At 50.1% G+C, this 24,256-nt stretch overlaps 1 protein-coding gene across 1 annotated transcript in view; it reads left to right on the top strand.

The window, feature by feature from the left end:
- LOC115098276 (sodium/calcium exchanger 1-like) overlaps positions 1-24,256 on the top strand; it is a 62,571-nt gene that overhangs the window by 13,215 nt on the left and 25,100 nt on the right. Inside the window, exon 2 of the mRNA XM_029614784.1 lies at positions 8,150-8,256. Within this exon, the coding sequence (XP_029470644.1) occupies positions 8,150-8,256 (107 nt within the window). The remainder of the gene's footprint in view (positions 1-8,149; positions 8,257-24,256) is intronic.

Below are 24,256 nucleotides of genomic sequence, written 5' to 3'. Positions count from 1 at the left end.
GGCTTGGCTGCACATTTTGTTTTCTGAATCGTGCGGGAATACCTAATAGCGCCCGCAACATGCATTTGCATGTTGCGGGCGCTATTAGGTTCGGGGGAGTTGGACGCGCTATTACCCCTTACTGAATAAGGGGTTAACGCTAGCGCGTCCAAAACGCGCGTCCGAGTGCCGGCTAACAGTGCCCTCCGTCGGAGCCCACTGTACTGTATCGGCCCGTTTAAGCCCCCCAGGGCTGTTGGATTCTCCGGCTTCAAGCACCCTCCACAGTGAGGCTCTTCTGAGAGGGGAAGGGAGCAGCATTCCCCTGCCTTATCTGTCCTGAGAGGCAGGGTAAATGTCAGGGCACCACAGCAGGAGCTGAGTAGTCCTGTCCTGTCCCTCCTGAGCCAGCAGAGACTCATTAGTAGGGCCGAGTGCTCCTGTAATGGGTGTCCGGGAGCCGGCAGAGACCCAGTAAAAGGGTCAAGTTAAGTATTCTTGGTGCAAGGACTGAGCCAGCGGGGCTCTTGTAAGCCGCCCTCCGACCTCCCGCCTCAGTGGAGGTCTCTGAATACTCAGCGCTGTACGGGGCAGGATGGGGGGAGGGAAGGGAAGGGGGTGGGGGGGGGGAAGCGCCATGTGCTGCCGCAGCGGGTCACTCCCTCCCTCTCCTGCTTGTCCCTGTCTTCCCGATGCTAATGATCCGGCTAAGAAACTAATTTCCAGGAAGAATGAGCGGGAAGAATAAAAAGCGCACGGCTCCTTGTTTCCACGGCAACCAGGCTATTCCCTGCACGGGTCGGAAGCGAGGCGGGAGGCGGGAGGCGGGAGAGGCCATGGTGGAGCTGCTGACGCCTGGCCGAACCCCCCCCCCCCCCCCATCCCCCACCCATCTCTATAGCTTTATCTACCCCCCCCCCCCCCCACCACCACATCTTTTTGCCCCAGATAGGTGGTATAGCCAGCTCCTCCCTTCCTCCACCCCAACTGGCATATCCTCATTTCTGTATGTGCCCCTCCTCCCTCCCCATGAGGGATTTATCCCTTGCCTGGCCCTGTTAACATCTCCTACGTTCCAATATAGGAGAGAAAGTCATCACAGAAACATAGAAATGACGGCAGAAGAAGACCAAACGGCCCATCCAGTCTGCCCAGCAAGCTTCGCACTTTTTTTTTTTTCTCTCACGTACTTATCTGTTCCTCTTGGCTCTTAGTAACCTTTTGGTTCTATTTCCCTTCCACCCCCACCATTAATGTAGAGAGCAGACGCTGTCAGGGAGAAGAGGCCTTTGGGGGCCGATGCAATAATTTTAGCGGAAAGCGGGTGCTGACTTTTCAGCGCCCGCTTTCTTAACGCCCGCGGGGGAGGGGGGGGGGCGCCATGCAATAGGCAAATTTGGGGGTCGCGCTAGCAAGGAGGCGCTAGGGTCGCTTGCACGACCTTAGCGCCTCCTTGCTAACGCGACCCCGCGGCGGCTGCCGGTTATGAAGACCGACGCCGGTAAACTCGGCATTGGTTTTTATAACCGGTCGTCTGCCAGTAATAAAAACAGACGCCGGGTTTACTGGCGTCGGTCTTCAATAACTCGGCGGTCTGCCGAGGGGTTTTTTTTTTTTGGTTTGTTTTTTTACTGAAAAGCAGTTTTTTCTGCTTTTCTGTACTTCTTTTACATGCGCTCAGCTTTTATCGCCTGAGACGCACATTTATTTTTTTGAATGCGGAGTGAATGGGTAATAGCCTCATTCACGTGCATTTGCATGTGATGAGCGCTATCTCATTCACTCCGCATTGGATGAGGGTTAAATAGGCGCTAATCCCCCTTTCCCTGTACGTACCAGGATCAGTCCAGGACACCTGGGTTGTGACTCCGCACCAGTAGATGGAGACAGATTAAAACTTGTGGGCGGAGCCATATATAAGCCCCTGTGCCAGTCACAGCCCCTCAGTCTTACTCTGTCTCCAGTAGATGGTGCAGGTCCAGTCACAGCCCTGCCTGACCTGATTCTGGTGTTGGTGTTAGTCAGGTTTGAATTTTTTGGGCTAGGCTTTTCTATTAGGCTTAGTTGTTTATATACCAAATTGGGGTTTTTTTCTTTTAATCTCTTAGTCCCGGGTGCCCTGCCTCCCAGGGGAGTTGAGAGGTCCTGAGGGGACTACCCTCCCCCGGTTGAGGCCGCTGCCAGGGTTGAGGACCCGGCTAAGCTAGTGGCAGCGTCAGGGGTGACACCAGGGAGCCTGGTTCACTCACCCCTGCAGGAATAAGGGCTTTTCAGAACCAGGGACAGCGTTTTTGTTTGTAAAAAAAAAAAAAAAAAGTTTTTACTTTTGTTTTTGCGGCTCTCTGTTACCTGCTGTCGCCGCTCCGTTTTTCTCGGTGGGGGGGCGTCATTGGCAGGGGGGAGGTCGCCGAATTGCTCTGTTTGTTTATTTTAAATTTTTTAATTTTTGTGGTAATTTTTTCGCCGCGGCCCCGTTTTTCTCCCGCGTTTTCGCCAGCATGCCGCGTGCTGCACAGTGCAGGGCCTGCGGCTCGGCGCGCGCGCGTCTCTCTAGGGACAGCCTTTGTTCAGCCTGCGTCCCGGGTGATGAGGGACCCTCGGTAGCGACGCGGGGGGCTCGTTCCCGGGTCGTGCGTTCGCCGTCGCGCGGTGGTAGCTCCGCTGACAGGCCTCAGGATCTTTTCCCGGTTAGTGCGGGAGTGGCGGCCATCTTGGCCACCGGCCGGGAAATTTCGCGGGAAACGGTGGGGGCCTCTTCCTTTCCTCCTGCGCTTTCCCCACAGCGTGTCACGGCGGGGGAGGTTCCCTCGGAGGGGCTTCGGTCCCGGGAGGCTTCCGAGAGTGATTCCTCGGATTCTGGTGATTTTTCTGAGGATTTTGCGCTGTTGCTGCGCAAAGTCCTCAAATACAAGCGCAGCAAGCGCATCCGGGGGAATGGCTCGCGTGCGGCCGACCACGGGTCCCCTCCACGGAAAAAGAAGACCAGGAAGGGTGCGGAGATCGCCCACGGTGCGTCCCGGGGGAAGCGGCCTCCCAGGGGGGTGCCGCAGGAATCGGATCCCGAGGATTCCCCTGAGGATGATACGGAGTCCGCCGAGGAGCCCCTGACGGGGGCCGGGAAGGCAGCAGTGGATGGTACTGCACAGCCCATTGCAGAGAAAGCTGCACAGGCTGCAGAAGGGGATGACCCCAAGGTGGTGCGGCTATTCCGCAGAGAGGAACTGGCACTTCTCATCCCTGGCCATTCTCCATGAATTGGGAATTGAAGCTCCTCCGGTGGTGGTCCGCCAGGAGGCGAATATGGATCCTGTTCTTCTCGGCCTCACAGGACCGGCGGTCGCCTTCCCTTTTCATTTCTTGTCCACGGATATCCTTTTCAAGGAATGGGATACTCCGGAGTTAGGTTTGAAAGTCAGTAAGGCCATGGATAAACTCTATCCTTTACCGGAGGAGGCGCTGGAGCTCCTCCGACTTCCAAAAGTGGATTCGGCGGTGTCCGCTGTCACGAAGAGGTCTACCATCCCTGTCACGGGAGTGACGGCCCTCCGGGATATTCAAGACCGAAAGTTGGAGGTACAGCTCAAAAAGATTTTTGAGGTTTCCGCCTTGGGAGTGCGAGCTGCCATTTGCACGAACTTCGCTATGCGAGCTAGTTTGCGCTGGGCCCAGGTACTGCAGGCGAATGCAGGTCTCTCTCCGGAGGAGGCTTCCCAAGCAGATAGGTTGGAAGCAGCTATCGCATATGGGGCCGATGCGCTCCATGATCTTTTACGCACTTCAGCTAGATCCATGGTGGCAGCGGTGTCGGCACGCCGCCTCCTTTGGCTGCGCAACTGGGCGGCGGATGGTTTGTCCAAGGCTCACCTCGGGGCATTGCCCTTCAAAGGGAAATTGCTGTTTGGTAAGGAATTAGATGACTTGATGGTTTCCCTGGGTGAGAACCGAGCGTTTAGGCTGCCAGAGGATAGGACCCGGTCGCGCTCTTCGTTTTCTGGCAGAGCCTGTTTCCGGGGTCCCCGGAAGTCCAGGCCGCAAAGATCCACCGGACCTTCGTACAGGCCGGCCTCTTCTCGAAACACTCACTGGCAGCAGTCCTTTCGGGGCAAACGTTTTGGCAGGCAAGGAGGAGCCCCGTCGGGTACGGGTTCCAAACCTTCGCAATGAAGTTCGGCCGGCCCATCCCTCGTCGCGCCCTCAGCACGCTGTCCCAAACGTGGGGGCGCGTCTATCCTTATTTCTCGGGGTATGGGCCAGCATGACGTCGGATCAGTGGGTCCTCGACGTGATAAGACACGGTTACGAGTTAGATTTTGCTCGCATCCCAGCGGACAAGTTCCTGGTCTCGCCTTGCAAGGATCCCAAGAAGAAGGCGGCAGTGCTAGACACCATCCGAAGACTAGAAAGCTTGGGGGCCATCTCTCCAGTTCCGGCCGATCAGTACGGCAAGGGCCGGTACTCCATTTACTTCATAGTTCCCAAGAAGGACGGCACTTTCCGACCCATACTGGATCTGAAAGGAGTCAACAGATGTCTTCGGGTCCCTCACTTCAAGATGGAAACCATTCGTTCGGTGATCGCGTCAGTGCGGCCAGGCGAATTCCTTGCGTCACTAGATCTCACAGAAGCATACCTTCATGTGGGCATCCAGCCAGCCTTCCAGCGGTTCCTGCGGTTTTGCATTCTGGGCAGACACTTCCAGTTCCGGGCTCTTCCGTTCGGCCTGGCGACAGCGCCTCGGACATTCACGAAAGTGATGGTGGTAGTGGCGGCGCACTTACGTCGGGAAGGCCTCCTGGTTCACCCTTACCTCGACGACTGGCTGATTCGGGCGAAGTCAGAGAGCCTGTGTCGGCAAGCGGTATCAAGGGTGCTACAATTCTTGCAGTCCCTCGGCTGGGTGGTCAACTACAACAAGAGTCATCTGGAACCCACTCAGTCCTTGGAGTACCTTGGAGCCGTTTTCGACACAAAACGGGGCAGAGTGATTCTCTCTCAGGATCGGATATGCAAACTACAGTCTCAGGTACGACGTCTTTTGTCTCAACACCGTCCGCGAGTCTGCGATTACCTGACAGTTCTCGGATCTATGGCCTCAACGCTGGCGTTAGTCCCTTGGGCGTTCGCTCACCTGCGGCCACTGCAGTCTTCATTGTTGTCCCGCTGGAAACCGATTTCAGAGGAATATTATCTTCCACTGCCTCTCGAGAATCAGGTGCGCTCCAGCCTGGGCTGGTGGCTGGATTCCAAACATCTCTCCTGTGGAGTATCTCTTCTTCTTCCCAACTGGACAGTGGTGACCACGGATGCCAGTCTTTCCGGTTGGGGTGCAGTTTGCCAAGAGAAATCGGTTCAGGGTCTGTGGTCAGAAGATCAGACCCGGTGGTCTATCAACCGCCTAGAGTTCAGGGCGGTCCGTCTGGCATTGCAAGCTTTTCTACCCCTTGTACGAGGAAAGGCGATCCGAGTATTGTCGGACAACGCTACCACCGTGGCTTACATCAATCGCCAGGGCGGGACGAAAAGTCCTCAAGTAGCAGAGGAAGCATGTTCCTTGATGGCCTGGGCAGAGCGGCATCTCAGCGATCTCGCTGCGTCTCACATAGCAGGAGCCGACAATGTCCAGGCGGACTTCCTCAGCCGACACCACCTAGATCCCGGAGAGTGGGAGCTAGCGGAAGAAGCGTTTCTTCTCATTTGCAGGACTTGGGGAACGCCCCACATGGATCTCATGGCCACGTGGAACAACTCAAAGGCTCCGAGATTTTTCAGTCGACGCCGAGAAAGAGGAGCAGAAGGGGTCGACGCGTTAGCACTTCCCTGGCCGGCGGAGGTGCTACTGTATGTGTTCCCACCGTGGCCCATGATCGGCAAGATACTGCGGCGCATAGAATTGCACCCGTCCAACGTGATCATGGTGGCGCCGGAGTGGCCGCGCCGTCCGTGGTTTGCGGACCTGGTCCAGTTGTCGGTGGCGGCACCCCTTCGTCTACAGGGGTTTCCGGGGCTCCTTCGTCAGGGTCCCGTCTGTTTGGAGGATGCGGATCACTTCTGTCTCGCGGCATGGCTTTTGAGAGGTATCGGTTGAAGCAAAAAGGTTACTCGGACGCGGTAGTTGCCACGTTGCTGAGATCCAGAAAACAATCTATGTCTCTGGCTTATGTTCGAGTCTGGGTAGTCTTTGAGGAGTGGTGCGTGGAGCGGGGTCTTAATCCCACTTCCGCTGCTATTCCCGATATTTTGGCTTTTCTCCAGGCTGGGCTGGCCAAAGGCTTAGCGTGCAGTTCCCTACGGGTCCAAGTCGCGGCGCTTGGTTGTTTGCGTGGTAAGATTCGGGGAGTCTCCCTGGCTCTCCACCCGGATATCTCCCGTTTCCTTCGGGGGGCGAAACACCTCCGTCCTCCTTTGCGGCTCCCTTGTCCTTCTTGGAACCTCAACTGGGTGCTCTCGTCCTTATGCTCAGCTCCTTTTGAGCCTCTGAAGCATTCTACGATCAAAGATCTCACGTTAAAGACTGTATTCCTGGTAGCCATTGCTTCGGCTCGCCGGGTTTCTGAGTTGCAAGCTCTATCCTGCAGAGAGCCCTTCTTGCGCTTTTCTGATTCAGGGGTTTCCTTGCGGACCGTTCCCTCTTTCTTGCCTAAGGTCGTATCGGCTTTTCATTTGAATCAATCGATTGAACTTCCCGCTTTCGCGGTTGGTGATTCTTCCGACCCGAAGTTGAGGGATTTGAGAAAACTAGATGTGCGGAGGTCTCTTCTTCGCTATCTAGAGGTCACAAATTCTTTTCGTTTAACGGATCATCTGTTTGTGTTGACGTCGGGTCCGAAGAAAGGTTCTGCGGCGTCCCGCACAACGATCGCCCGTTGGCTCAAGGAGGCCATTGGTTCCGCGTACATTCTGCGCGGTAAAACACCGCCAGTGGGTCTTCGAGCTCATTCGACGAGATCTCATGTGGCGTCCTGGGCGGAATCTTCTCAGGTGTCGCCTCAAGAGATTTGCAGGGCGGCTACCTGGAAATCGTTGCATACCTTCATTAAACATTACCGATTGGATGTTCAAGCTACTGATGCTGGGGGATTTGGAGAGAGGGTACTCCGAGCGGGACTCTCTGCTTCCCACCCTCGATAACTTAGCTCTGGTACATCCCAGGTGTCCTGGACTGATCCTGGTACGTACAGGGAAAGGAAAATTAGTTTCTTACCTGATAATTTTCGTTCCTGTAGTACCAAGGATCAGTCCAGGATCCCGCCCGCAGTGTGGCGCTATAGTAATGGAGAGTCCGCTCATTGTTGTTTTTTAATACGCTGACCCCTTCTTTTGTTCGCTCTCCCGGTTGGAGAGTCTGTTTTTCCTGTAGGGGTGTTGGAGTTATTTTACTTAGTAAGTTTCTATGGTTAGCTATGTTGGCTTTTGGATTTTTCTACTTTGACATTACGTATGACTGAGGGGCTGTGACTGGCACAGGGGCTTATATATGGCTCCGCCCACAAGTTTTAATCTGTCTCCATCTACTGGTGCGGAGTCACAACCCAGGTGTCCTGGACTGATCCTTGGTACTACAGGAACGAAAATTATCAGGTAAGAAACTAATTTTCCTATTGCATTAGGAGGAGGATTAGCGCCTATTTAACCCGTGTCTGACAGCTCGTGTGAGCGCACTGTATTGCATCGGCCCCTTAAGCAGCTGGAGCTTGTACAATACAATCTGTGGCTCCCGCCCCCACCAAGCCCTCATACCCACACACACCATCCCTCCCCCACTCCCACCGCACCCGTTCTTTCACACGCATCCCCACCTTGCTGCTCCCACATTCATCCTCATGGTTTCACATCCACTTTCTCATGCTCATCCTCACCCGCCAACCATACTCTTCCTCACCCTGCCCTGATCACACGTCCCATGTTCATTCCTCTTCCTTCTATCTCCTACTCACCAACACCTCTCTCATATCCCCCCATATTCTCTCATACTCACACTTACCCTTACCCACCTATTCTCTCACTGTCACTCTCAGCTCACTGCCTTGCTCTCTCATACCCTCCCTCACTTTCATTCGCTCGACCCCATGCTCGCATCTCCCGCATACTCTCCTTTACCTCCTGTTCTCTTATATTCAAGCCCCTTGCCCTCCTTCACCACCGTCTCAGAGTTTTGTTTGTTCTTTTGCAGGAAACTCATTGAGATCAAAATCATTGATGACGAGGAGTACGAGAAAAACAAGAATTTTTTCATCGAGCTGGGGGAGCCCGTTTTGGTGGAGGTTGGACAAAAGCCAGGTATCTGGGGACTGGGGGTCACAAAATGCAGGGACAGGAGGTATCAGCCTACAAGATGAGCTGAAGCAGCAAGGGCACAATAAAATTACCATGCAAAAGATAAATGCAGGATGTCAGAAAGGAGAGCACAAGAAAAAATACCTGAATAAGCTGAGAAAGGGCAGAGGTGGGATTGTAAAACTGAGAGGAGAAAAGGAGGAGGGTGTGGATGGGGACCAGGGAAAAGCAAACACTAAACAAATACTGTTGTTCAGTATTCACCAAGGTAGCAGGGTTAGATGTGGCAGCAAGGCGGATGCCATACCATTTGCGGGTTTGCATTTAACTAGTAAAATTGAAAGTGGACAAAGCTATGGGCCTGGATGGGGTACATCCCAGGCTATAAGGGAGCGCAGAGAGGCGCTGGCGCGAGGCCGCTGAAGGATTCGTTCCATAGATCTTTGGAGATGGGAGCTGTTCTGTGGGACTGGAGAAAGGGTGGATATCATCCCACTCCCTAAGGGTTGGCACCAGAAACTACAGACGAGTTAGGCTGGTCTTGGGAGTGGATACATAAATGGAGACTTTACTAATCCTGAATCCAGCACGCTGTGCGATGCAGGGCAGCTCGGTGGTAACCGAAGATTGTGTCTGATCGATTTCTTTCACTAGGTGACCAAAGACTTGAATTGCAGACGGGTGCTGGAGGTGGGATGCTTGGATATCAGTAAAGTGGGTTTTTTGTTTTTTTTTATAAAAGTAACACTCTCATCATATTGGTCCACTTGAATGTGTGAAAATAAAGGTTAACAGAAACAAAAAATGAAGGTGATTCCTTTTTACTGGACTAACTTAATACATTTTGACATCCATATTCAGTCATTGCTGAATTAAAAAATTAGCCAGATAAACGTATCTGGCTAACTTTGAAGGTACTCTCAGTAGTGTGGCTGCACTATTGAATACACCCAGCTATCTTAAAGTTAACTGGCTAGACTGAGCCGGTTAACTTTAGGACAGCACTTTGGCCTGACCAGATTAGCTGGCTGAAGTGTCCAGCTAACTCTGAATATTGGAGTTAGCCGGTTAATTTAGCCAGCTAACTCAACTCCTCCCTAACCTAGCCCCCTAAATTATTAGCTGACTAGAATTTAGCCAGGGAAGTGCCCAAATATTCATGCTTCTGAATATGGCCTTCTTCTTGACCAGCTTTCAGGAGCTATACTCCCTTTATTAGTTAAAAAATAAGGGGTTTTGAATATACAAATGAATCATGGGCTACATGACAATGATGGTGGGAAAGGGAGGAGCAGGTCAAGCAGAGTGATAACCCTCCCAGCACACACACAGCCTTTCCCTACCCAACACCATTGTAATGTAATCTGTGATGCACTTGTATATTCTAACACCTTCCTCTCTCTTTACTTGCTCATTGTATTTGACCTGGGGAAGAGAGCGCTAGCTCCTGAAAGCTGGTCAAGAAATGTGTGAAGTTAGTTCAATAAAAGGGTTTACCTTCACCCTAGAAATCCCTAGTTCCCTGTACGTACCCGGATCAGTCCAGACTTCTGGGTTTTGCCTCCCTTCCAGCAGATGGAGACAGAGAAAAACTTCGAGAGCACCCCCTCTTAACTGGGTGTAGCACCTGCCTGTCCTCAGTATTAGAATTCTCAAAGCAGAAAATGTATTGCAACCATTCTTGGAGGAGAAATCCATTACCTGCTATTAATTAAGTTGACTTAGAAAATAGCCACTGCTATTACTAGCTAGAGATGTGAATCGTATGCCCGATCGTTTCCGCTTTCGGTTTTGTGTGGCCGTGGGAAAATCTCGTATTCTTGCGGATCGGCCTTTTTTTTTTTTAGTGCACACTAAGCCGAAAAATGATTTTTTACGAAAATTTGGGGAAAGTTTTATCGGTTTCCCAATACATGATGAATTAGGAAATATCGTATGATATTTCCATTCGTCAAAAAAACGATGCACATCCCTATTACTAGCAACAGTAACATGGAATAGACTTAGATTTTGGATACTTCCCAGGTTCTTATGGCCTGGATTGGCCACTGACGGAGCAGCAGGTCATGGGTTAATGGTCTCTGAGTGTTGTGCCGCGGCAGCGATTCTCTGGCCCAGCCTAGCATCACCCTTTTTACCATGAAATGGGGCTCAGTGCGACCCGTTTCAAGCTTTGAAAAGAATGCTAGGGCTGCTGGGTGAGAACAAGGCATGTTCCTGGACAATCCCTACCACTTGGCGTGAACAATATATCTAATCAGTGAGTCCTCTGGAACGCAGTGTCCAGACTAGCAGTTTGTAATGAGAAACGTCTTCACTTTGCTGTAGTTGCAGACGTATGTGTTCCATGTAGCTGGGGCAAGTGATCTTCACAACATTTCACGCGCTGTCCGGTTCTAGAGGAGCAAAGCTGTTCTGGGACCTCTCTGCCTTCAGTTCAGCTTGCGGCAATGAGAAAGAGTCAGCTATCTCATTGCGCATTCCAGGAACATGCTTCACTTGCACAACAATGTTCGCGTGTAGACAGCATAAGACAAATTTCCTCAGCAACTCTGCCACAAGGAGACACTTGGAAGTCTGATTATTAAATGATTGAAATACTGCCTCGTTGTCATACCATAGTACCACTCATTGGCAGCAAAGGTCGCTGCCCCAGATATGTACAGCAACAACGATGGGGAAAGAGCTCCAAAAATGTGATATTTCTGGTTAGGCCATGCGCGATCCAGTTGTCTGGTCAGCACGCTGCACACTAATCATCCCTAAAATAGACACCAAAACTAATGGCACCTGATGCGTCAGAGTATAACTGAAGGTCTTTGCTGCTGACAGGGCTTGGGAGTCAGGCTGAGACTGTTATGGTTTTGAGGTGTTGGAGTGGATTCTTGGGTACTGAGGTGATGGCCACTCCCACAGGGAGGAACCGCGTGAGGAACCGCAGTACTAGGCTAGACTCTATACACGCAGACACAGAGGATAGAATTTTATTATACAGCTTGATGGCACTGCCCGGGAAGCGGGCAGCAGTGAAGATAACCCAGTGAAGCAGTCAGGGATCCTCAGCAGAGGAGAAAGTCTCTCACTTGAGTAGATGGTAGGCAGCACGGCGTAGCGGGAACAGGTCCCGGATGTAGAGCGGAACGCTGAAGCTGAAGACAGACTGAAGGTTAGTACTCACTGAAGCTGAAGCTGTAGATGAAGGTCCAGTCAGGCAGAAGTTGATCAGTGGCAGGTACCAGATTAGGGAGAGCAGGCCCTTGAGGAGTGAGTACCCGGTCTCCCAGGATAGGTACCTGAAATAGAGCAGAAGGGCCCCCGGTTAGAGAATTTATCCCAAAGGGCAGAGAGAGCTTCCTGCGACAGCTAGGAAGCAGCAGAGCAGCTTGGACTGAGGACTGGGTAAAAGAGGAAGTCACCGGCTGGAGGTAGAAGATAAGCTGATCATCCTACGGTGAAATGATGAGCTGGAAGAAGGATCCGAAATCCAGGGGCAGGTATCCGGAGACGTTAAGGACAGGTGGAACTCCAAGGAGAGAATGGGAGCAGAAGGGGCCGGAGGAGCGGGTGCCCAAAAGGTCCAGACGGTCAAGATGAAGAGAGAACGAAGGAGCAAGATCCAATGAGAAGAAAAATCTGTGAAACAAGAATATCCTGAGAAACTAGGAAACAGCAGACTGGCTCCTTGCTAACTCAGGGAATGAAGGTCGGAAGAAGCCTTAAATATCCTGCGTTGATGACATCATCCACAGGGCGGGGTCAGGGCTTCCCACCCTGGCCTCTTTAAATCCTTGTGGATAGCGCACGTAGGAACGTCCAGGGAGTGGAGCTTAAAGTGGGGTGGCGGCGCAACCGCAGTACCAGGCCCCCGCCCGCGGGACAGGCCGCAAAGCACTGCGAAATGCCGGAAGGTGCCCCACCTCTCCGCGGCGCGGTCAAAGAGACGGCTGGCTGGCAGGTGAGCAAGCTCGGTCGCATCTAGCTGGGCCGGGTGGTGCAACAGAGACATTATTGTCTCTGAGGAACTTGGACCAAAGCTTCAGGTCCTCTTTGATGGGCCTACTAACCCGCAAGTGATGATGGCCATGAATCAGGCCTACTGTGGACTGAATCAAATGACACAGGAATATCCTTCCCATTGGAATAACCCACACTGTGAAGGCAAGGCTGCCTATAAGGGACCTCATGTGTCTCAACGTGACTTTCCCACTGCGCAAGTTGGCGGCCACCAACTCTGACAGCTTCACCACTTTGTCCCGTGGGAGCCTAGATTCCATGCGCATAGAATCAAGCTCAATCCCCAGCAAAGTGAGGGCAGTTACTGGGCCAAGGGACTTGTCTTCTGCCAATGGGATGCCAAATCTGCTTGCCAAATTGCGAAATGTGTGAAACATCTTAATGCATTCCAGCAAATCCTTTTCCCTATGAATAGGAAGTCGTCTAGATAGTGAACTAGCGATGCTAGGCCGGAAGCCTCTTTAGTCGACCAGTGAAGGAATGTACTGAAGGTCTCGAAATAAGCGCAGGAAATCAAGCATCCCATTGGCAGACACTTGTCGTAGTAAAAGGTACCCTCAAATTGGAACCTGAGCAAATGGAAACTGCTCAGGTGCACTGGCAGCAGCCTAAATGCAGACTCTATGTCTGCTTTAGCCATGAGGGCACCCTGGCCACAGGATCTTAGTAAGGCCAACGCAATGTCGAAGGACGAATATTGCACTGAGCAGTATTCTACAGGGTTATGGTTGTTCACAGAAGCACCGAGTGGGTGAGAAAGGTTATTGTTGAGCCTTTATCTTCCGGGCTTCCTCTTGGGAATGACCATTAGCAAGGAGAGCACCAGGTGCTAATAAGGGAGGCTCAGCAAACGGGCCAGTTATGCACCCCAGCTAAACCTCCTTCCCAATTTTTTCCCGTACTATGTAAGCCAGAATGCAAGCTGAAGGTGCGTTGGCCACCTTAGTGGATTGTGGCTGATCCATGTGGGGAATAAGGAAACACTCTCGGCAACCGCTCAGTACTGTATTCACCGCGGCCCTTTTGGGATAGTGGGCCAACAAGGGCAGCATCACTTGCCACCTCACAGGTGTTGGGGCTAAGACGGGTTCCTTTTTCTCACTTATCGCTGCGTGGACATTTGTTGGCCTGGTGAAGTGCAGCGCATCAGCTGCAGATGTGTTTAAATCTGCAATCTGTCACAGAGCAAGCACCTCGGTTGAATTTCCAGCATGCGCCTGTAGCACCTTGTGCGTGCTTAGCCTGTCCATCGTGCACCAGCTCACTACGAAAGGGATGAAAACTGGCTTTTGCATCCATGGCCTGGGTAGACATTTTTGTGAGCTAAAGGCCAACATCGTGTCTTCCCCATGACATGGCGGACCTACTAGCCATTCTCTCATGGAAGGCCTCGTCGTAGTTGAGCCAAGCGAACCCACTGTATTCTTTGTAGGTGCCCAGGATAGTGTCAAAGTACGATAGCATGGACTGCATTGCGGCAGGCTTGGAATGCACCACCATGAGGTCAAACGAGCAAAGGCCCGTGCCCAATTAATGATCTCTCTTTGCGTGGGCTTGGTTGTTTCTAGTTCCTTTCTCCTCTCCCGCTTGGTCTGGCCCCATCTCCTATGCCCCTCCATCAAGCGGAACAAATCAATATAATGCCTGTGTCTAATGCAACGCCTAAGGGGCCTAGGCACCAGTTCCCACAATTTTTGTTCCGATTCCACCAGTGCGCAGGGGTGGGCAGCATCCTCCCTCTTCTGCCCGCGAGCAGCAGAGGCAGGACCTGAACTACGGGAGGAAGAGCAGAATTAACTTGAAGAGCCTCTAAGCAAGGAAGAGGAAGACGACGAGTGCCTGCGCCTAGGGCATTTGCCCCTTTCCCTGCCTGCGCGCTCCTGTGGGGGAAGCTCTCACGCTATCATCATGAGGCTAACCCTGCTCCTCGTCTGGGTTCCTCGTGGCGGCTTTGGCGTCAGGGATCTGCGAGTGAGACGCTGTGATGGGACTCAGCTGAGTGAAGTGACATGGAGCGATGTCTTGGGCTGCATGCATTGCCATTTCCCCTTCTTTGCAGGCTGTCCAGAGACACCGGCGGCCACTTGTCGCGACCGTGGCTACCTCTGCAATGCTCGGGTAAAAGGCTGTGCCCTCTGAATTTCTGACCCCATTTGGAATAAGGTGATGGATCCCGATGAGAGTGCAGCAGTGATCGGAAAGCGGGAGGGGAATAGCGAGGCCAGCTATCCCACCTGGGCCATGGGTCAAACTCATAAGGCCTGTATCCCCAGTAATGTGAGGGGCCAGCCGGGTCCCCAAAAGGTGTTATGGTTGTAGAAGGGCCATTTGTACAGCCGGCGCCAAGAACCAAGGCTGCTGTGGAAACACTCAGACGGCGAGCTTGGAGTCTGCCAGGATGGGGACCTGTAGTGCTTCACTCTAGGGCTACGGGAGTTCCTGGCGCTGGGCTAGCGAGGAGATGCTGAGGCGTGTTTGCACGGCCCACAGGGCTTTGTGCACCTGCATTGGTAAGGATAGGTGGGACGACTTGCCTCTGAATGGCTGCTCTATCCTTCATTTCCTCAGGGCAGGCTGCACGATATCGGTGCTGAGGGCACCGCTGCCGCTGCCCACCGATGCTTTTCCTCAATGGCCTCCACTTTTTGCCAAATTAGCCGACTTATGCTTTCTGCTTGAGGGTCTTTTGGGCCTTTTATGGAAACATTTGTGCCGTGAGGCGGCCTGGATGCCCTCCCTCTTCCCAGACGGCTTCTCGCTCCCCTGCGGTCAGAGACGCCAGCAGGTGGGAGGACCATGCGGTCGGAACCAGAGAGTTCCGTGCTAGTGGGCACCTCGGGGACGGGGGTACCTAAAACCCTCATAGTGCACTGTGCTGGGGATTGCCAAGCCTCAGCCGAGGAGTCAGACCTCAGGGATATCCGTGCAAACATTTGCAGCACCTCCTAACAAGACGTTTATCAGCCGAAATGCAAGCCAATTAATTTAACTTAAAAGAAAAATATATATGTATATATTTTTTGGAGCAGAGGGAACTGGCCGGAGCGTGCGCTAAATTCGGTGCCGAGAGGCAGGACCCAAAGTACCCCAGGGGAGGCGCAGCAGCTCTGACTACCATAATGGAAGTCAATCAATTTAAAGAGCTCCAAGCAATATAAGAAATACGGAACTCTTGCTGCCGTGAATCCTCTCTCTCTTGTCCCTTTTTTTTTTTTTTTTTTTTTTTAAATAGAGGGACTCACCAAAGAGAATCCGATCCGCTCCGCTTGGGAACGAAATGGCTCCGTTTGGGGGCCAAGAAGGAAAGAGGCTGTCTTGAGGGTTCCGGTGGGATTTAAATTGCCCACCAGCCACCTCCCCTGACGTCAGCCATTAGTGCTCCCCTCCTGCCAATCAAGTGGGCCAATGTCGGGGGCACGCTTTGATGGCATCACCGCACCCAACATCGGGCCAATCACAGGGGGGGAGGGGGGGAGCTCATCAATGCGCTGCAGCGCCCCGCAGCGCTGACAACACGAGGCTGGCGCCATTGATGCCGTCATGCGGAGGGGAAGGGGGGGTTGGACCCTTCCCCTTGTGTCGCTGCTTAGGTACATCTCGGGGCACGGCAGGGGGAGGTGGCCGCTGGCACGGGTGCATCGGGGGCCTGGTTATTTGTGGCGCCCGCACATCCGTGCTGGGGCGGCCACCCATGAATATCAAGTGGAGGCTAACGAAAGCAATGATCAGGAACAGTTATCCAACTATATAAATGATAACCATAGGCTACACTGCACTGCTCACACTGAAAATGAAACTTTGCTGAAATTAAAGCTTGAAAAGTTATCTATAACACTGTCAGTACTTCAATGGAAAGTAAAGCGAGATTTGAAAGGCACTCTTGCTTCATTGACCTTAAATGGCTTTTAATGCTTTTCAGTTTGCTAAATATCCCCTCACAAGATGCCCAAGGAGATGTCCACAGTAAGCATCAAAAGTAAAGCAACTTGAAGATCTGGACAAACATCTTTGCCGTACATTACAATGGATTCTAGTAGTTCCTTGGCACTTGATGGCATAGCAATGTCATTTTCTTGGCGTTTCTTAAACATTCGACTGTCCAAGACATCCTGAGAGAATGATTCTGCCTGAATCATCAGGTCTATAAAAAGCTGCACATTTTTTTGCAATATTCTTTCAACAGAGAGCTGTGGATCAGAGCTGAAAAGAGCCTTCATATCAAGCAGAAGTCCAAATCAGTTATGAAATTCTTGCAGGCAACTACCTCTGCTCCTTATTTCCTCTTTCACTCTGTCAGTCTCAAGTACATGACAGAGCTCAAATTTTGCTGCAGAGGCAAACCCACATCTTCTGCTTTTTCTGCAGGCATCTTTTAAGAACATAAGAATATAAGAAATTGCCATGCTGGGTCAGACCAAGGGTCCAGCAAGCCCAGCATCCTGTTTCCAACAGAGGCCAAACCAGGCCACAAGAACCTGGCAATTACCCAAACACTAAGAAGATCCCATGCTACTGATGCAATTAATAGCAGTGGCTAGGCTATTCCCTAAGTAAAATTGATAAATAGCCATTAATGGACTTTTCCTCCAAGAAGTTATCCAAACCTTTTTTGAACCCAGCTACACTAACTGCACTAACCACATCCTCTGGCAACAAATTCCAGAGCTTTATTGTGCGTTGAGTGAAAAAGAATTTTCTCCAATTAGTCTTAAAGGTGCTACTTGCTAACTTCATGGAATGCCCCCTAGTCCTTCTATTATTCGAAAGTGTACATAACCGAGTCACATCTAATCGTTCAAGACCTCTCATGATCTTAAAGACCTCTATCATATCCCCCCTCAGCCGTCTCTTCTCCAAGCTGAACAGCCCTAACCTCTTCAGCCTTTCCTCATAGGGGAGCTGTTCCAGCCCCTTTATCATTTTGGTTGCCCTTCTCTGTACCTTCTCCATCGCAACTATATCTTTTTTGAGATGCGGCGACCAGAATTGTGCACAGTATTCAAGGTGCGGTCTCACCGTGGAGCGATACAGAGGCATTATGACATTTTCTGTTCTGTTAACCATTCCCTTCCTAATAATTCCTAAAATTCTATTTGCTTTTTTGACCACTGCAGCACACTGAGCCGATGATTTTAAAGTATTATCCACTATGATGCCTAGATCTTTTTCCTGGGTGGTAGCTCCTAATATGGAACCTAACATTGTGTAACTACAGGAAGGGTTATTTTCCCTATATGCAACACCTTGCACTTGTCCACATTAAATTTCATCTGCCATTTGGATGCCCAATCTTCCAGTCTTGCAAGGTCCTCCTGTAATGTATCACAGTCTGCTTGTGATTTAACTACTCTGAATAATTTTGTATCATCCGCAAATTTGATAACCTCACTCGTCGTATTCCTTTCCAGATCATTTATATATATATTGAAAAGCACAGGTCTAAGTACAGATCCCTGAGGCACTCCACTGTTTACCCTTTTCCACTGAGAAAACTGACCATTTAATCCTACTCTCTGTTTCCTGTCTTTTAACCAGCTTGTAATCCACGAAAGGACATCGCCTCCTATTCCATGACTTTTTAGTTTTCGTAGTTTTCGTAGAAGCCTCTCATGAGGGACTTTGTCAAACGCCTTCTGAAAATCCAAATACATTACATCTACCGGTTCACCTTTATCCACATGTTTATTAACCCCTTCAAAAAAATGAAGCAGATTTGTTAGGCAAGACTTCCCTTGGGTAAATCCATGTTGACTGTGTCCCATTAAATCATGTCTTTCTATATGCTCTACGATTTTGATCTTGAGAATAGTTTCCACTATTTTTCCTGGCACTGAAGTCAGGCTCACTGGTCTATAGTTACCCGAATCACCCCTGGAGCCTTTTTTAAAATGTTTTCCCTCTTCCTAGTTCCATATTCCGTGAGAATGTCATATTTTTCAGCTACTTGAAAACCAACTGCAATAGCCTCCTCCACTATTCCCATTTCGTCCAAAAAAAGGCCAAGATGTTCCATGTTTGCTGCAGGTTCTATAATAGTCATCTTTAGATCTTGTAGTCTTTTCTGTCCAATTTTAACTCTCCTAAGTATTGTACTCCAAAATGGAAGTAGGACTGGAAAGGGAAAGTTCAACAGACTGTTCCGTAAACTGTCAGCTTTGCTCCTGTTCTCCGTGTTCTCAAGAGCACCTTAACTCATTGCTTCAAGCAGCTCAACTAAATGGTCAAAACTCTGCTATATCACTTGTACAGCACCTTCCCTTGCACTCCATCTTGTGTCTGGACTTAGTTTCAGGGCAACTTCCAGTTTGTCCTCCCATTCTTTTCCAGTGACTAGTGAAACCCCCAAAGAACACATTCATGGTTTCAGTTGTTCCAAAAGGAAACAACAACTGGGTCAACAGAACTAGCATACACACAAGCTAAGTTCAGGGAATGGTAATCAAAGTTAAATACAGCTTTGTGGTTGAACACCTCTGCTGTGACCGCTGCATCATCATACATTTGGCTTCAACAATTTTCAAAAGAAAGGCCATCTGACTTCAGATTTTCATGGAGTAAGGCTTCATAACTAGCTGCATCCTTCTGTGTGATCTTAGTGAAACTGAGGAAGGCTTCATGAATTTCTACTTGGCTTTCCTTGTAATTAAGGTGGATGTAATGAATAACTTGACTCTTGTTCAATATGCGAGGGATCTGGTGTTGAGTCAATAATTATTGCAAAGTACCTCGCCCCCCCCCCATATCTCATCAATCAGTCAACTTCGAACCTAATTTCCAAAAAGCGAAATTAATCCATTCTATATCTGCGGGGAAAGATCCCACCTTGCCCAAGTGAGGTGCTCTTCCACCAGAGAATCATATTTGGCAAGCAATTTTACAGCAGCCAAAAAATTTCCTGGCCTTGTCTAATATGACAAAATACTTTTACAATGGTCACACAAAGGTAAATTCTGGGTAGATAGTAGTTTAATAACATCCAATAGTTGTCGCAGTACTTTCCCCTCCAATGATTCTTTTCATCTCGAGTCTGTTTTACAATAGTATTGTTGAGCGTAACATTAATATGTAATCGATCCTCTGTGTCTTTTCATGCAGTTTCAGCTTTTCAGTTTTTTTCTGCGGACTGAACTCATTCTCTTAAGTGATGACTTAGGGGCTTTGGAGTGGCCAGAGGGCTACCACCAGAGGGCCGCCCGGCTCTAACAGTTTGCCGAGGCCATGAGCTCAGTGAATGTGTCCCCGCAATGGGCCACTGCAGCATTGAGCCACCAGGTGCAAGAGCAAAAAGCAGAATTGATTGGTCTCCTGCACCAGTTCATGCAACAGGCTCAGCAGCAATTTGATCAAAATAAAAAATTTGATATAGACCTTGTCTCAGCATCCCATGTCTGGCTCCTGCTCCAGTGCCTGTCCTGGGGAGTCCTGCACCGTCACCCATCCAGGCTATGGAACTCATGATTCAACTTTCTCCACCTCCAAGGTATAGTGGTGATCCTAAGGGATGCAGAGGATTTCTCAATGTCTGCAAGATGCAGTTTGAACTTTAGCCAACTCTTTATTTTTCTGACAGTGTTAAAATTACTTATATTCTTTGCTTGTTGGATGGCCCCACTCTCGCCTGGGCTTCTCCCTTGTGGGAACAAGATGATGTACTTGTCAAAAATCTGGAAGACTTCACACAACTATTTCACTTGATCTTTGACCAGTCTGGACGTGTTTCATCGTCTGCCATGGAACTCCTTCGTATCCACCAAGGCATGCGCTCAGTTGGCAAGTACGCAGTTGAATTCCACACCCCAGCCTCTGTCTCACTTGGCTTCTTTCCTGCCAAAAGGGTCTTGGGGCCCTATTCTGCCTGGAATCTCTAGTCCTCCATCTAAAGTCTCCCAGGGCTACGGCCCAGGACGGAAGGGTTAGGCCGGCCATCATAGTTGGTGATTCAGTTTATTAGAAATGTAGATAGCAGGGTGGCTGGTGGTCGTGAGGACCACCTGGTAACTTGCCTGCCTGGTGCGAAGGTGGCAGACCTCACGCATCACCTAGATAGGATTATAGACAGTGCTGGGGAGGAGCCGGCTGTCGTGGTACATGTGGGCACCAATGACATAGGAAAATGTGGGAGGGAGGTCCTGGAAGCCAAATTTAGGATTTTAGGTAGGAAGCTGAAATCCAGAACCTCCAGGGTGGCATTCTCTGAAATGCTTCCCGTTCCATGTGCGGGTCCCAAGAGGCAGGCAGAGCTCCAGAGTTTAAATGCACGGATGAGATGATGGTGTAGGGAAGAGGGATTCAGTTTTGATAGGAACTGGGGAAACTTTTGGGAAAGGGGGAGACTTTTCCGAAAGGATGGGCTCCACCTTAACCAGAGTGGAACCAAGCTGCGGGCACTAACTTTCAAAAAGGAGATAGAGCAGCTTTTAAACTAGAACAAAGGGGAAAGCCGACAGTCACTCAGCAGTGCATGGTTCGGAGAAATACATCCTTGAAGGATACTAATGAAACCAGGAGAGTTAGGGCATCTCAACAGAGAGGTTCCAATAAAAGCAAACGTAGTCCATGTGCCTATATGTAAAAAATCACCGAAGCTAATGATTTCCAAATTATTCCTAACAACTGAAAAGGAGGTTGTTAATATAAGCAAAAAACACACTTTGAAATGTCTGTATGCCAATGCCAGAAGTCTAAGAAGTAAGATGGGAGAGTTAGAGTCTCTAGCAGTAAATGATGAGATTGACATAATTGGCATCACAGAGACTTGGTGGAAGGAGGATAACCAATGGGACAGTGCTATATCAGGGTACAAATTATGTCGCAATGATAGGGAGGATCAACTTGGTGGGGGTGTGGCACTTTATGTCCGGGAGGGTATAGAGTCCAACAGGATAAAGATCATACAAGAGACTAAATGCTCAGTAGAATCTATATGGGTAGAGATCCTATGTGTGTTGGGTAAGAGTATAGTGATAGGAGTATACTACCGTCCACCTGGACAAAATGGTCAGACAGATGATGAAATGGTAAGAGAAATCAGGGAAGCTAACCAATTTGGCAGTGCAATAATAATGGGAGATTTCAATTACCCCAATATTGACTGGGTAAATATAACATCAGGACTTGCTAGAGACAAAGTTCCTGGATGTAATAAATGACTGCTTCATGGAGCAATTGGTTCAGGAACCAACAAGAGAGGGAGCTATTTTAGATTTAATTCTTAGTGGAACGCAGGATTTGGTGAGAGAGGTAATGATGATGGGGCCACTTGGCAATAGTGATCATAACATGATCAAATTTAAACTAATAACTGGAAGGGGGTCAATAAGTAAATCTGCAGCTCACACACTAAACTTTCAAAAGGGAAACTTTGATAAAATGAGGAAAATAGAAAAAAACTGAAAGGTGCAGCTGCAAAGGTTAAAAGTGTTCAACAGGCATGGACATTGTTTAAAAATACAATCCTAGAGGCGCAGTCCAGATGTATTCCAGGCATTAAGAAAGGTGGAAGGAAGGCAAAACGATTACCGTCATGGTTAAAAGAACATAAGAACATGCCATACTGGGTCAGACCAAAGGTCCATCATCCCAGCATCCTGTTTCCAACAGTGGCCAATCTAGGCCATAAGAACCTGGCAAGTACCCAAAAACTAAGTCTATTCCATGTTACTGTTGCTAGTAATAGCACTGACTGTCAACTTAATTAATAGCAGGTAATGGACTTTTCCTCCAAGAACTTATCCAATCCTTTTTTAAACACAGCTATACTAACTGCACTAACCATATCCTCTGGCAACAAATTCCAGAGTTTAATTGTGCGTTGAGTAAAAAGAACTTTCTCTGATTAGTTTTAAATGTGCCCCATGCTAACTTCATGGAGTGCCCCATAGTCTTTCTATTATCTGAAAGAGTAAATAACCGATTCACATCTACCCGTTCTAGACCTCTCATGATTTTAAACAACGCTATAATATCCCCCCTCAGCTGTCTTTTCTCCAAGCTGAAAAGTCCTAACCCCTTTAGTCTTTCCTCATAGGGGAGCTGTTCCATTCCCCTTATCATTTTGGTCGCCCTTCTCTGTACCTTCTCCATCGCAATTATATCTTTTTTGAGATGCGGCGACCAGAATTCTACACAGTATTCAAGGTGCAGTCTCACCATGGAGCGATACAGAGGCATTATGATATTTTCCGTTTTATTCACCATTCCCTTTCTAATAATTCCCAACATTCTGTTTGCTTTTTTGACTGCCGCAGCACATTGAACCGACGATTTCAATGTATTATCCACTATGACGCCTAGATCTCTTCCTTGGGTGGTAACTCTGAATATGGAACCTAACATTGTGTAACTATAGCATGGGTCATTTTTCCCTATATGCATCACCTTGCACTTATCCACATTAAATTTCATCTGCCATTTCGATACCCAATTTTCCAGTCTCACAAGGTCTTCCTGCAATTTATCACAAGCTGCTTGTGATTTAACTACTCTGAACAATTTTGTATCATCTGCAAATCTGATTACCTCACTTGTCATATTTCTTTCCAGATCATTTATAAATATATTGAAAAGTAAGGGTCCCAATACAGATCCCTGAGGCACTCCACTCCCACTCCCTTCCACTGAGAAAATTGTCCATTTAATCCTACTCTCTGTTTCCTGTCTTTTAGCCAGTTTGTAATCCACGAAAGGACATCGCCACCTATCCCATGACTTTTTACTTTTCCTGGATGTCATGAATCGTGCTGCCCACGGGTCTCCCCGCAAGCAGGCTCACTGACTCACCCACGCTGTGCTGATCTCGCCGATGCGGCAGGACGCCGCCGTCGGCCTGCCCATGCGGCCCGGAGGTCGCCCTGCATCCTTCTGGCTTCCGCGGCCGGAGCCGCGGCCTTCTTCGGGGCTGGGATCGCCCCCGACGCTGACTTCCTCTTCGCAGCGCTAAGGCCGCAGCCCCGGGCTGGAGTAGCGGCTGGAGCTGCCCCCGGAGCCTCTTGCAGCGGCTGGAGCCGCTGCCGACGTTGGGCCCAGGCTGCCGACGAAGTGTCCCAGGCCAGCCCTGCCTCGTTTGATGCACTACGTCTGTGCAGGCCGCTGTCCGCGGTCCTGCACAGCTTCCTGCTTCTCTTAGGCGCTCGGCCGCGTCTTCCTGCTTCATTTAAAGGGCCAGACACAGGAAGTGTCTTGGCCCCACCTTGCTGACTGTTTCCTGTACCAGCCCTATAAAGGGCTGCTCCGTCTGTTGTTCCTGGCCTTGCATTGTCGTGGAGTCTTCGCTCTGGAGGCTCCAGCCTGCCAGAGTCCATGTAAGGTCTTCTAGTCTTGTGGAGCTCCTTATCATGATGTCTTCTTGTTCTACCATGTCATGTCTTCGTGCCTGAGGTCCTCGTCCAGGTGTCTCGTTCTCCTACGTCCTGGTGTTCCTGCCTTCCTAGATGTCCCTTCCTCCTTCTCGCCTTCAATGCTCTCGAGCCTTCTGGTCCGGTAGGCCGGGGGTCCCTCAGATGCAGTACTCCTGAGTGGACTAGCCTGCTGGTGGACGGTTGTCCTGTGCTCCTGAGCCGTCAAGTCCCGGATGTGTGTTCCTGTGCTGTCCCGCTCCCGTCGTGGTCCGTGACCAGCCTCTGGGGGCTGTGTAGGGCGCGTACTGGGACAGGGTGGTCCGTGACTCAGTCCCGCGGGTGGCCTGAGTAGGGCGCCCTGAGAGACAGTGCCAATGTCCATGCCTTGTGTTGCCTTTGTGGATGTCAAGAGTCTCGTCCCTGGATGCCGTTGCATCAGCCAAGTGTCTTCGCCATGTGATGCCGTCGCATCAACCCAAGTCTCCGTGCCATGGATGCCGTCGCATCAACCCAAGTCTCCATGCCATGGATGCCATCAGATCAACCCTGAGTCTTCGTGCCATGTCATGCCGTCGCATCAACCCCGAGTCTTCGTGCCATGTGATGCCGTTGCATCAATCCAAGTCTTCGTGTCAAGGTCCGTCTGCCCTCAA

Source organism: Rhinatrema bivittatum, chromosome 8 (assembly GCF_901001135.1).
Source record: "Rhinatrema bivittatum chromosome 8, aRhiBiv1.1, whole genome shotgun sequence".
NCBI lineage: Eukaryota > Metazoa > Chordata > Amphibia > Gymnophiona > Rhinatrematidae > Rhinatrema > Rhinatrema bivittatum.
The sequence above is the reverse complement of the archived record's forward strand: the minus strand, read 5'-3'. Positions and strand labels throughout refer to the sequence as shown.